Genomic DNA, 13,654 nt, shown 5'->3' with positions numbered 1-13,654 from the left:
ATCCTCAAAAGACATCACTTGGCATTAAAGTGCTTCAAAACTTTTCAAGATAAAAGAAGTTTAGTATTTTATTTTCAACATAAAGGAACCATCGACCAATATAAAACAGTGATCTTTTTCTAGATAGGCTATCAAATTCCTTTATTTGTAAGGCAGAAGCTAAGGAGGAGAGATTCATGACATGATTTCTACCCAGCAGAAGCCTAGGCGAGCCAGGAGACTCTTTGTCTGCTCAGATACAATACAATTTTTCACATTATCAAACACATAACTTCTTGGAGTAAATTGAGGTTAACAGAGTAGCACAAAACTATTTTATTTGCTTTGGCTTTCACGGCCTAATAATAATGTAAAAATCTTTTTTTGTAATTTTATGGATGTTTAACAGAACGAACTAAAGTATAAGTTTAGCTATTAGTGTTGTTCTGTTAAAAACAAAAAAGCATCATGCTGTTTAAAAAAAAAAAAATTCAAGCACTGGAATCACAGGTTGTGGAAAGTTCAAGAGCCTGAGAACCAGGCAGACATTGGTTTGAATCCAGGCTCCATTACTTCACTAACTCTGTGACCTTAGGTTTTAACCTCACTGCCCTGAGTCTGTCTAGCTTCATATGTAAAACTGGGATAATCATAGCACCTATGTCAAAAAGTTGTTTTGAGGGTTAGAGATAACATAAATAACCTAGAAAATTTCCTTAAAGTAAATGATAGTTAATAATTACAAATTTTTGTTGGTCAAAAGGTACAATTAGCGAAGAGTTAATACATATAAATGACTTAGAATGATGCCTAACACATAAGTGTTAGCTGCTGCCATTGTCACCGTTAAGTGGTAAAGGGGAGCTGACAGAACATAGAAAAGAAGCAAAATTAATCCCACACCTATACTCCTCAAGGATAGGAGGAGAATTTCTGTCTGCAATAGACTTTATAAACACAAAGAAGTCAACTGGATAAGATACACAGATAGGCATGGGCTGTAAAGGCACCATTACTGCCTTGGATTTTGCAGCTTGAAGTTGGATACTAAGCGAAATATTGAGAAGGGTTTGATAAGGACTCATCAAGAGATGGCTCCCCTTTAGAAAGAGCAGGAAGTGCTTTAATTAAGTCCTTTGATGTCTTCTGATTCCTGCTTTCACCTCTGGAGCCAACCACAAGCCCAGGAGCCTGATAGGCAGAGCAGAGGGCCAGCCCCCAGAGAGAGACAGACTCTGCAGGCTGCCTGCAGGAGGAACAGGGTGGGAGAACTGGAACCTTTATCCTGAGGTTGAAAATAATATCACACAAAAAGGAAAAAAAAAACTTAAATATATGTTCTCAATAAACTATTGTTCCAAAAAGAGTTAAAGAGTTCTGGGAAGATTTATAAGTTGTTCTTTGAGTACCTTTGAGGAAATCCATAATTTTTGTGCCGTGTTAAAATAAAGCACTAAAGAACATTTCTGATGATTTACTCTGAAATGTATAATATTCTAAGTTAAACATATATATATATATATGTATATATATATATATATATATTTTTTTTTTTTTTTTTTTTTGCGGTACGCGGGCCTCTCACCGCTGTGGCCTCCCCCGTTGCGGAGCACAGGCTCCGGACGCGCAGGCTCAGTGGCCATGGCTCACGGGCCCAGCCGCTCCGCGGCATGTGGGATCTTCCCGGACCGGGGCACGAACCCGCGTCCCCTACATCGGCAGGCGGACTCTCAACGACTGCGCCACCAGGGAAGCCCTAAACATTTTTTTTTTTTTTTTTTTTGCGGTACGCGGGCCTCTCACCGTTGCGGCCTCTCCCGTTGCGGAGCACAGGCTTAGCGGCCATGGCTCACGGGCCCAGCCGCTCCGCGGCATGCGGGATCCTCCCGGACTGGGGCATGAACCCATGCCCCCCTCACCGGCAGGCGGACCCCCAACCACTGCGCCACCAGGGAAGCCCTAAACATATTTTTTAATTAAAACTTTTACTTCTCTTTTCTTTTTTTTCCTTAGAGGGTAAATTTGTGAGATTTGAACTGAAAAATCCCATATTTTAGTCCTGCTGTTTCTCTGCAGGACTAACCTAAGATTTAAGCATGGTAGTAAGATTTCACTGGTCTGCTTAGAAAGAAAAAATTCTTCCAAGTGCCTTGAAAAGGACATGCACCCCTATCATTGGAATAAACAAGCTTAAAAGCAACTGCTGATGAGCACAGTACATTGACTGGAACTAATAATTTTAAAGCAGAGGAAGTTCCAAAATATATCCTTTCATGTAAGTGACTGAATGGGTGGATAAAGAGAACTCACTATAAGTGAAGTAAACACTGAGGTGGTCTTGGTAATACTACTTGCACTGTTGAAATGTGCAGATACTTTTGGCTATAGGACCTGGAAGCACACAGTAGGTACTCAATATATATTTGCTGAATGAGTGGGTTAACATAATTACAGTTATATGCAGGTTTACTTATTCTATTGAATATACCATATGTTGTATATTTAATATGTTGTCTATACTATAATTATTGGTCAATAAACCTGACTAAAACAGAGATCTATTAACAGAGATGCATCACTGCATTAATGCTAATTAATCTTTCTTTTGAGGAATAACAGGAACATAGTGAAAGCCGTGCAAAATGTCTGTTGACTTTTAAGATTTAGATTCCACCAGATTAGTATTCTTTTAAGATTTTAATTCTTTTAAGATTTAAGATTCTTTTAAGATTTAGATTCTACCAGATTAGTATTCTTTCCTGAGGAAAAAATAGCCTCTTCCTAATCTTCCACTAGGAAGATTAACATCTCTTAAATGATATCACTACCCTGGAAAAGTTAATGATGGTAAACTGTGGCTATAACATATGAAACATCTAGAATCTGGATAAAGCACAGACTACCCACTGAGCTTCTGAATATTTTAAAATATATCAATATATTTACTTAAGTAAGTTCTTACTTAAACCATGAGATGGTAGGAATAATTGTACACTTTAAATTTACCTAAGCATATACTCTCTATTTACATGAGTGTATGGACACTTTTATTTTACTTTTGCCTACAGAGTTAGGTATTCTGCATTCATAGATGTGACCTGTATTAAGCCCAAGTAAATATTAAACCATGCTGTTCAGATAGTAACTTTTGGAAAGGGCCACATTCTTGCTTCATTTTACCCAAGTGCAGTTTTTAAAGGTAAAAATTTTATCAATTTAAACTTGCCACAATATCTAGTTTCCACTGCTACCTTCCCCCTTTACTTATTTTATTGATATTATAATGTTTACGCATCCGTCTCTCTAACCAGACTGCAACTTCTTCTTAGGTCTTTAATGCATTTTGGAATCCCGAGTGCCCTGTGCAGAGCAGGTACTTAGTAAATGTTTATGGAAGTGAACTTTGCACTTTCCTCCTCCAACTACATTTTTTTGGTAAATTTCCATTCATTTTGGGGTCCTTTTGTAAGAGCTAGAGTCATTTTTTCTATCTTCATTCACCTCATGAATCTTTTGTCTTTTATAGAAAGTGTATTCTTCAAGGGTAACTGAATACCAAATAGTATCTTAAAAAACAACAATAAAAAACCTCATAGCTTATTCATTGATTATTATAGGCATGAAAAAATATTGGGGTTGACATAAATACCAATACACCAATGTGTAAGTATCTTCTTTTATCATAGACATCAAAATTTGAATAATTGACAGAAACAACCTCACTAAAAGAACCAAAAAACTCACTTAGCAATGTGAGCTACCGAAAGATGTTTATTGAAGTAGTTCGCAGCTTCAACTATGTTTTCAGGGTAAGGGGAAAATTCTCTCAAGTTTTTTCTTGCATTTTTTCAAAGCAACTAGAAAATATAATAATATCTTTCATTCTCAGCAGTATGTTATGATTTACACATCTAAATCTTAGAAATTTATTCTTAGGGTTACCTACGAGACGCCAAGTAATTACTTGGCAAACAGCATTAGCACAAAGGCTCAAGGCTCTTACCATCAAATCCATCTTCCTCTGACCCCAGTTCATCATCTGAGCAGATGTTGAGGACATTTACCAGCATCTCAGTCACTAAAGAGAAAAAGGAAAGAAAGAAAGAAAGGAAAAAAAAGTCTACATTTTCTACTATAACCTTAATTATGACTGGCACTGTTAATGACCAGGCTTAGCAATAACATTCTTACCTATATTGAAGATGGAATTTCCTGCAAGTAGTTTCTTTAAAATTCAGACCATAAAAGATAACAGGCTTTGTATTTCTATGCAGACTTTATATTTTTAAAATTATTAGCTCATGCCTACAAAATCTAATGGTAACATTTACCAGCTATAGGTCAATAGACAGTGGACAAAAGAAAAATGTGGATATGAATATACTATAATCTAGGAAGGAGAAAATGGTTACTTTTGAATTTTTATTTATTTGTACAATGATGCTGCTAGATTTAGACCAGATTACAAACTTTATGTTCATAGGGATCGAGTGAATGCTAGATCTCTTTTTTAAATTTTTTAGTCCCCCAGAGAACCCAGAATAGTGATAGAAATGTGGTTTTGTGTTTAAGAAAAACTGATGATTTATGAACTAATATATTTGAGGTAGTTGTGAGAATATTGATTTTAAAAAATGAATGTGTTGATATATCTATATATATATATATATACATACATATATATATACACATATACAACATTAAGCTTCATTTTCAAAAAGGTTTTACAAATGAAGCTCAGGTAAGTTTAATAAGAAATTTACTTGAGTAAATAGATTATAAGAGCGCTGTATAAAAGCATTATACACAGAAAATTAGTACTGCAACCCTTTACGCTAAGTTACATGTTATTTGCATTGAACGTTTTAAAAAATTAGGTTGGGTTCTATCATGAATGTGAAAAGAAGCCTGTCCACTATTTCTTCAAGAGTTACTTTTTAAAATCAGTGTTTTTCTAGCATTGAAGATATATGATAAAGAGTAAAACTTCACTGGAGCCAACATTAACTCAGAGCTTCAGTTTAATTATCAAAAGTAAATTATGTACACACTGCTATATTTAAAATGGATAACCAACAAGGACCTACTGTATAGCACAGGGAACTCTGCTCAATGTTATGTGGCAGCCTGGATGGGAGGGGAGTTTGGGGGAGAATGGATACATGCATATGTGTGGCTGAGTCCCTTCGCTGTGTACCTGAACTATCACAACACTGTTAATTGGCTATACTCCAGTATAAAATATAAAGTTAAAAAAAAAAGAAAAAAACGTAAATTATGTACACGAATATATTAATACATTCTTTTATAACAGATGTTCAAAATCTGAATAATTAATGGAAACAACCAAAATGAAGGGTGTTCAAGGGTAGTTGTCAGGATTCTCAGTGCTTCTGTGTCCACGCTGTGATCTGATGGGTGTAACGGAGTATTACTGGGAACATTTATCAGAAAGTATTAAAATTTACTTTTGACTTATTTTGGTGTTGGAAGGGAAGACTTCTTTGCTGACAATTCATAGATTCTCGGGTTTAATTGTTTTTAGAATATTTAAAGAAAAAATACATTGACTGTAGGAAAATAAATACTACACATATTACTATATTACACATATGTATTAATATAAACAAATATTTCAGAAGAATGTACAGCTTTTCTCTAAAATCCCCCCATAAGACATCATTTTTCTGAAACACGTGCAGGCTCTTATGTTTATTACAATGCACACATTCACCTTCTCTGTGATGCTCAAGATGTTGCATGAGGAATGATCCAGATTATCACCATTAAACCTCCTGAACTGAAAACTCAAGTTCAGTGGGTGCAGGCCTTTCCTCCAAATTTTTGCTGAGGTTTAGGTCAAAATATAAAAACCAAATAAAGGGAGAAGGAAGGAAAGAAGGATAAGGCCAATTCTTCTGTAAACCTGGGGCAGGCTAATAAACAACTTTTTAAATGTAAATTTGTCTCACCTTATACTAATGGCCACCATATTTTAAATGAACTATTTTTTTGTTATTGTACATGTTGTGTTTCAAAATATTGTAGCCATTAATCACTTTCGTACAATGATTATTATTAACATCAGAAATGTGAGGAAAGCATGGTTATCACAAGCTTTTAATTTGACCAGTAGTCTATAAAATAAAATTATACTTTTGAATTATAATGCGAAGGGGTAAGAAAAGAAGGTAGCCATTATAGCTTGAAGCCAATCAAAACTATGAATCTGTTATTTTTTAAAGGGTTGGATTATTCTAATGAGGTTATATAAATTATCCTAATATTCCTCTTTTATTTCCCCTTAATTCCACTCATTGCATATTGTTAATGGCATATACAGTGACATACTTTCAAATCACTGCTCCTACGGTGAAGCCTGTGAGTTTTACTGGTTAGGCCAAAGTGTTTCTCTTTCTGACTGTTTCATGGTAAAAAAAGGCCGCATTACCTCTCCTTCCTTCCCATATCATTTTATTAAGAACATCTCAGGATTCCACAACATACCTTTTTCCCCAACAAATGGCAGGGACCAAGTGAAAACATCCATGAAATTGGGAAGCCAGTATGGATGAGGAGAACAGTTGAATTGCCTGATATTCATGACATTGTTCTCATACTTCAATACTGCAGCTGAAGAAAACAAAAAGAAGGACATTAGATTCACAAGCACATATTTCTGCTTCTACACATGGCTTGAGTTGATCAAGAAAATTCAACTATATATTTGACTTAAGTTCCAAAGCATCAAGGCAAACAGCTTCATTGGTCACGAATGTTTATTTAGTTATGGATTTAAACTTCATTCAGTGTAGTATCTAACTGCACAATGTATAAATACTATACATGAAATGGCATTATAGTTTGGCAAATATTTATATAAGATAGTTAATCAAACGTCAGGAATTGGATCAAGCTCTTTTGCAGCCAAGAACACTTTAGTCTTTTGTTTTCTTTTTCTTTTTTTTCGTGGGCCTCTCACTGTTGTGGCCTCTCCTGTTGCGGAGCACAGGCTCCGGACGCGCAGGCTCAGCGGCCATGGCTCACGGGCCCAGCCGCTCCACGGCATGTGGGATCTTCCCGGACCAGGGCACAAACCCGTGTCCCCTGCATCGGCAGGCGGACTCTCAACCACTGCGCCACCAGGGAAGCCCCCCATTTTAGTCTTATTTAATACCTGGTGACACGAATAAAAGTGGCATAGCTAAGTTAGTGTGATATAATTTAATAATATCCTCAAATATTTGAACAGAATTTATATCTATTGTTTTTAAAGCACACTTTTTTCCAGTACAACTCACAATAGTTGTACAAAATAGTTTAAATTAGACTGCACTCTTGACTTAATAAAGTAAAATGTTTGGACTGAATCCTGCCTTAAATAATATGCCGATGTTGACTCCATCCTTGACTTCTGAAAAGGATGCACCATCCTCAAAAATGGGAAAATCAATCTGCCTGCTTCACTCTGCTTTGCCTGGTATCTGTAGGTTGGACACACACTCACATGGGATGTCACGGTTGCAGAGATGTTAAGAGCATAGCTAGTCTCACTTCTAACCAGGTTCAGAACCTCATCTATAGCAATCGGGACACAGGGTGAGCAGGTGTCCGTGAATACTTTCAATGAAGCAAAAGCTACCTGTTTTAATAGGGTCATCTCCTCTACGGATAGACGATTTTAAGTTGTAGGAAATTCTCAGGGGGAATTTAAACCTTCTTTACTACTTAGTGATCCTAGTTCTGCCTTCTGGAAAAATACAGATCAAGTATACTTCTGTTTCTAAATGACAGTCCTTTAAATATTAAGAACAATACTCTCACACTGTGCCTTGCTGAGTTTTGGCAAGATTTTACTGTTATTATCCTATCATAATCATTGTATTAGCAGAAACTATTGAACAGATCCTAGATGCTGTCAAATGAGTTTTTCTTGGTTTTGTTTGGCGGTTTAAAATATAGAAAAATTAATCATCTCATGACTTTTTAATTTTTGGACTGACTTTTGTATGTGGAAGATGTTATAGCATGTGATTGCTATGCATAAAGATATCCCTTAAAAAATATATATTTTTGAAGAGCTCTTGGGAGTTTACTGGGTTTGAGCTTTGCATGAATGTCTGCACTAATATCTTACTCAACTACTTATCGATATCTTTAACATAACATTGCTTTCATAACTCCGCGTTTTCCTTCCACCTGGAATGTTTTCTCAGAAACCTCTGAATTTCCAAATTCTTCCCATCCTTCGGTGCCCAGCCCAAACACTATCCCCTCTGTGAAATCTTTTCTGATTTCCTCTGGTGGATGTCTCTCCTCTGAATTCCAAAAGCCCTTGACTTACAGCTCTATTTGCATTTATTATTCAATTTTGATCACAGCTATTCTAAGTGTATATGTATATATCCAACGTCTCCCTACGGCTGTAAGGACGAGTACCATACAGCAGGCTCTCTATCTTTATGTTTCATATACCACCTTCTTAGCACAGATGCTCAGAAACTAAGGATACATCTTGGTATTTTCCCTATAATCTTTTTCAAGAAAATTCTTCCTAATGCCTTTGACCCTTCCTCACATGAGACCAAGCGGTCTTCTAGAGCCTTTCCCCCATCTTGCTTATCCTATTCTGGATGTATTCCACAGCAGCAATGCTACTGTTAAAGTGTGGCTCAGAACTAAGAGAATCTTGGTGGGGTTGATCAGTGCAGAGCATGGGAAGGAGGTATAGTTTTCTGTGATTTGCATACTACATACATCATATTGCAGCTGAATAATAAAGTGGATGTTTTCAGCAGCTAGAAGTTAACAAAAATCATACTTGAGAACAGTGAGGTTTTTTCCTTTGAATCATATTTCAGGCTGACCAACCCAGTTCCATGGAACAGAATCACAGATGGTTTGGGGACAGGAATTGCAGATAATGCAATCCATACTGATATGGAGGGAGTTAACTGTCTTCTTCCCATGGAATGCTGAATCCCGCATACACTTCTGTAAACCTGTTCTTCTTTGCATTATCCTATCATTTATGCGATATGTCATTTGGCCTAAGGATACATTCACATAGTATTAGAAACATGCAAAATGAAAAACTCCTGGCAAATTACAATATCAATACTTGGGATCTGCCAGATGGGAAAGGTGAAGTACTTCCCGCTTTTGCTAACTGCTCCCTGAGCACCGGCTTCATGGAAAAGGTCTTTACCATTTTTGAATACTGCATATTATTAGCAGAAATGGATCCTCCCATCTTCAAAAGGATCTCTTAAGGTCCTAAGTCATCTTTTTGAAGAGTAATTTCTCCTCGAAGTCCACTCCCCCACTTTTTATTAGTGTTAGGTTGGTACAGTAGGAAGAAGTAAGTGTTATAACTGACAGTACCCCAGATGAAAGAGAGAGGCTTTCTATAATATGTCACTTAATCCTTACTACAAATCTGAGAAACAGATGTGACTGCCCTCATGTTATAAACTAAGGATTTGAGGTCAAGAAATGAAGTGACTTTCTTAGGATCATGCAACCAGGAACTAAGTGGAAGATATCACTCCTACTCAAACTCAGCTTCTACTGACACCAAATCCATTCCCTTTCCACCATTCCCTCTCTCTCTCCTAAATTATAAATGTATGAATTCTAGTCCCAGCTGTTATACTAATTTAACTTTGAATATGGTATTCATAATTAAAGAGGTTTTAGCTTTTCGCCAAAATACGTGTTTGAGAAAAGTGAAATAGGATGCACATTCAGAAGTGTGGACAAGGCTTATCCACAACAGATAAGCAGAAGCTCTGTTTTGTAGCTGGTGAGACAAAGCATTTATTCATTCAACATTGGCTCAACCTAATTTATCTGCGTGCCTACTGATAAAGCAGATACTGTTTACAGATTTTATTTTTGTTTATTAACAGCAGAAATAATACCAGTTAACAGCAGCTACGTTTTCTAAGCATCTGCTCTATACCAGGCACTATATTTGGTCTTTTATAATCACAAATCTTTGCAATCTCTCTCAAAAGTGATTCTTACTTGCATTTTCAAAATAAGCAGAGAGGTTATTTGCCCAAGGTCACACACGAGAAGCAGCAAACTTCAGTTTGGGTTTGAATCTGAAGTGCCTCAACTTTCCAGTATTCCACAATATTCTCACCCTTCCCCTTCCACATTTATTCTTTTTTTTTAAAAAAAGGAGCACTGGACTGGAAGGCCAGGCGCCGAGACCGAGAGATGGATTCTGTCATGAATTATAAGACACACGGTCACTTAATGTCTCTATGTCTAAATTACCTCACCTCACTACATGGGTTTATCCAGATAACTTATACGACCTCTTCCAGACCCAAATGATGTTCACAAACTTCTGCAGCAAAGATCTCATCATTAACACAAAGACTGATGAATATTCTCAGTAATTCTAAGAGGGTTTTAATAGAACTTTTTTCTTATTTTTCTATAAAAACAAAAATAAACAAATGGGACCTAATGAAACTTCAAAGCTTTTGCACAGCAAAGGAAACCATAAACAAGATGAAAAGACAACCCTCAGAATGGGAGAAAATATTTGCAAATGAAGCAACTGACAAAGGATTAATCTCCAAAATTTATAAGCAGCTCATGCAGCTCAATATCAAAAAAACAAATAACCCAATCCAAAAATGGGCAGAAGACCTAAATAGACATTTCTCCAAAGAAGGTATACAGATTGCCAACAAACAAACAAAAGAATGCTCAACATCATTAATCATTAGCGAAATACAAACCAAAACTACAATGAGGTATCACCTCACACCAGTTAGAATGGCCATCGTCAAAAAATCTACAAACAGTAAATGCTGGAGAGGGTGTGTAGAAAAGGGAACCCTCTTGCACTGCTGGTGGGAATGTAAATTGATACAGCCACTATGGAGAACAGTATGGATGTTCCTTAAAAAACTAAAAATAGAACTACCATACAACCCAGCAATCCCACTACTGGGCATATACCCTGAAAAAACCATAATTCAAAAAGAGTCATGTACCACAGTGTTCATTACAGCTCTATTTAAAATAGCCAGGACATGGAAGCAACCTAAGTGTCCATCGACAGATGAATGGATAAAGAAGATGTGGCACATATATACAATGGAATATTACTCAGCCATAAAAAGAAACAAAATTGTGCTATTTGTAGTGAGGTAGATGGACCTAGAGTCTGGCATACAGAGTGAAGTAAGTCAGAAAGAGAAAAACAAATACCGTATGCTAACACATATATATGGAATCTAAAAAAAAAAAATGGTCATGAAGAACCCAGGGGCAAGATGGGAATTAAGACACAGACCTACTAGAGAATGGACTTGAGGATATGGGGAGGGGGAAGGGCAAGCTGGGACGAAGTGAGAGAGTGGCATGGACATATACACACGACCAAACGTAAAATAGATAGCTAGTGGGAAGCAGTCGCATAGCACAGGGAGATCAGCTCCGCGCTCTGTGACTGCCTGGAGGGGTAGGATAGGAAGGGTGGGAGGGAGGGAGATGCAAGAGGGAAGAGATATGGGGACACGTGTATGTGTATAGCTGATTCACTTTGTTATAAAGCAGAAACTAACACACCATTGTAAAGCAATTATACTCCAATAAACATGTTAAAGTAAATAAATAGCTTTCATTTAAAAATGCAAGTGCAATAATATATATTCTTTTTTCTTCAGCCACATAAAATACTCATGCAAATATACTTCTCGAATAGTCTTACATTAATAACGTATGAATTTTGATTTTTTGCATAATAAATATATATGTTGCAAAAATACATGAAAAACATTAAACCAGAACAGTCCCAAATATTCCGTCACGAAATTCACAGTTAACGTTTCATCTTCCACCCCTGCCACCTTCCTCTGACTGCCGCTGGAATTACAGAACTCAACTGAGCCCTAACACGGTGCTCTCCTCTGAAGTACTTGAAAGATGTTTATCTCCAGTGCATATAAATAATACAAATGGTTGTACTTCAAGAATCACTCGAGACCACCTCCTGAGACCTTGTCTGAGAAATAGAGAGAGGAAAAAAGAACAAAGTCTACCATCAAGGAACTCCTCTATTCTGCTAGCAATACATATGCCCTCATGTCCTTTACCAATTGTATCAGAGGCCCTGAGAGGGATTATGACATATATACGGGCCTTAGGTTATGAACCATTGTTCAGAGCAGACCAGACAGCACAGAAACAAATGCTCTTTTGTTGCACACACAGGGGTGAAGGATAGCCAGAAGAAACTTGGTATAATAGAAAGAATATTAATCCCCATGAATCTGGAGACCTGAATGCCAGTTCTTTCTCTGATGTCAAAATTATGGCTGCAAAATTATGCAATTAGTTGGTCCCATCATGCTTATGTAAAAGATATAAAAATCAGTGATAAAGAGACTGCTCCTGCTAGGAAACAGGGAAGGGGCACTGGACCTCTATTATTTCTAATGATACCACAAGGCCATCTGAATATAGTGAAGCCCGAGGAATAGAATCTAGATCTTAATTCAATCCTCCGTCTATCAAACCATGCATAAATTGCTGGGCCATATCCAAATCTGTAAATTAAAGGGGTCTCTCCTACTTTTTAAAATTTAAAACTTTGATGAGACACAAAAACCAATAGTTCACAAAAACTTGATAACATTTCGCAGCATCTTCTTTACAACTGCCATCAGCAGGGAAGCTGATGACAGGGCAGTAAATGACAAAAATAGAAAGGTCAAAGAGAGCTTCCAGTTTAAGAGAAGTTATCAAAATATTGCTAGCAAGATGCATTGACGAGCTCACCGAACCATGGGTTCAACACATTCCAAGTCGATTTTAAGAGGAACACAGAGCTCTTTTTCTGAAAGCCTTCAGATTAGTAACTGTAATGTTCCCTACATACCTCAGGCATTCTCAACACTACTAGGGCAGTTCTAAGATAGAGGAGAGAAGAGCTCAAAAGAAGGGAAGTGATAAATTTTATTCTTTTCACCCTTCTGCTAACGTTTTTATCTCAACTCTAACTGACAATCCACTCCCCACTTCAAAAGATGGGACAGAGGGACAGAAAAGAAACAAAGATGAGAGGAAAGCAAATGAAGGCACTTCAGAATCCCTGGAAGCCACCCAGAAAAAGCGCAAAAAAAAAAAAGCATAATAGGCCCAGGATGTTTTTTCCTTTCAATTCTTCCACCCTCAGATACCCTGGTAGAAAACGTAGCATCAGTGTGTTCTTTTGGCAAAGTCCTACCATCATAGAAGGAGACACGATAGTTTGATGGATAAAATTCTTGAGGTAGGACTATGTACGCATAATGTCCTTTGGCAGAATTTTAAGATTATGTTGGTATGCTGCATGAAAGGGTCTTCTCTCTGGGAGAGATGCTAGAGATTTTTAAAAATCTATATGTTCCCATAAAGATTACTTTGGGGAGGGTACAAGTTTCGTTTAAAAACTTGAGAAGATATATATGTACATTCACATATATGCATAGTTATTGTAGTACATGTTATAGCATCTATAAACACAATCTCTACGATTCCTTCCATTTAGAAATTTGACTTCTCACTCCTGTTTCCTTTTTTTTCTTCTCAATGTCCTATACTTGCCTGATGGATTCTGTTTTAAGAAGATTCCTTTTTTTATTATTAGTGACCTAAGTAAAGGGCA

At 36.8% G+C, this 13,654-nt stretch overlaps 1 protein-coding gene across 4 annotated transcripts in view; it reads right to left on the bottom strand.

Moving 5' to 3' along the window:
* PPP3CA (protein phosphatase 3 catalytic subunit alpha) overlaps window positions 1-13,654 on the bottom strand; it is a 295,722-nt gene that overhangs the window by 28,255 nt on the left and 253,813 nt on the right. For all 4 annotated transcript variants that reach the window (XM_067736859.1, XM_067736861.1, XM_067736860.1 and 1 more), the window contains exons 9-10: window positions 6,487-6,612; window positions 3,983-4,057 (exon numbers count right to left, since the gene is read on the bottom strand). In XM_067736859.1, coding sequence (XP_067592960.1) covers window positions 3,983-4,057; window positions 6,487-6,612 — 201 coding nt within the window. The remainder of the gene's footprint in view (window positions 1-3,982; window positions 4,058-6,486; window positions 6,613-13,654) is intronic.

Source organism: Pseudorca crassidens, chromosome 4 (genome assembly GCF_039906515.1).
Source record: "Pseudorca crassidens isolate mPseCra1 chromosome 4, mPseCra1.hap1, whole genome shotgun sequence".
Taxonomy (NCBI): domain Eukaryota; kingdom Metazoa; phylum Chordata; class Mammalia; order Artiodactyla; family Delphinidae; genus Pseudorca; species Pseudorca crassidens.
Note: the sequence above shows the minus strand (reverse complement) of the source record. Positions and strands in the feature narration are given on the sequence as shown.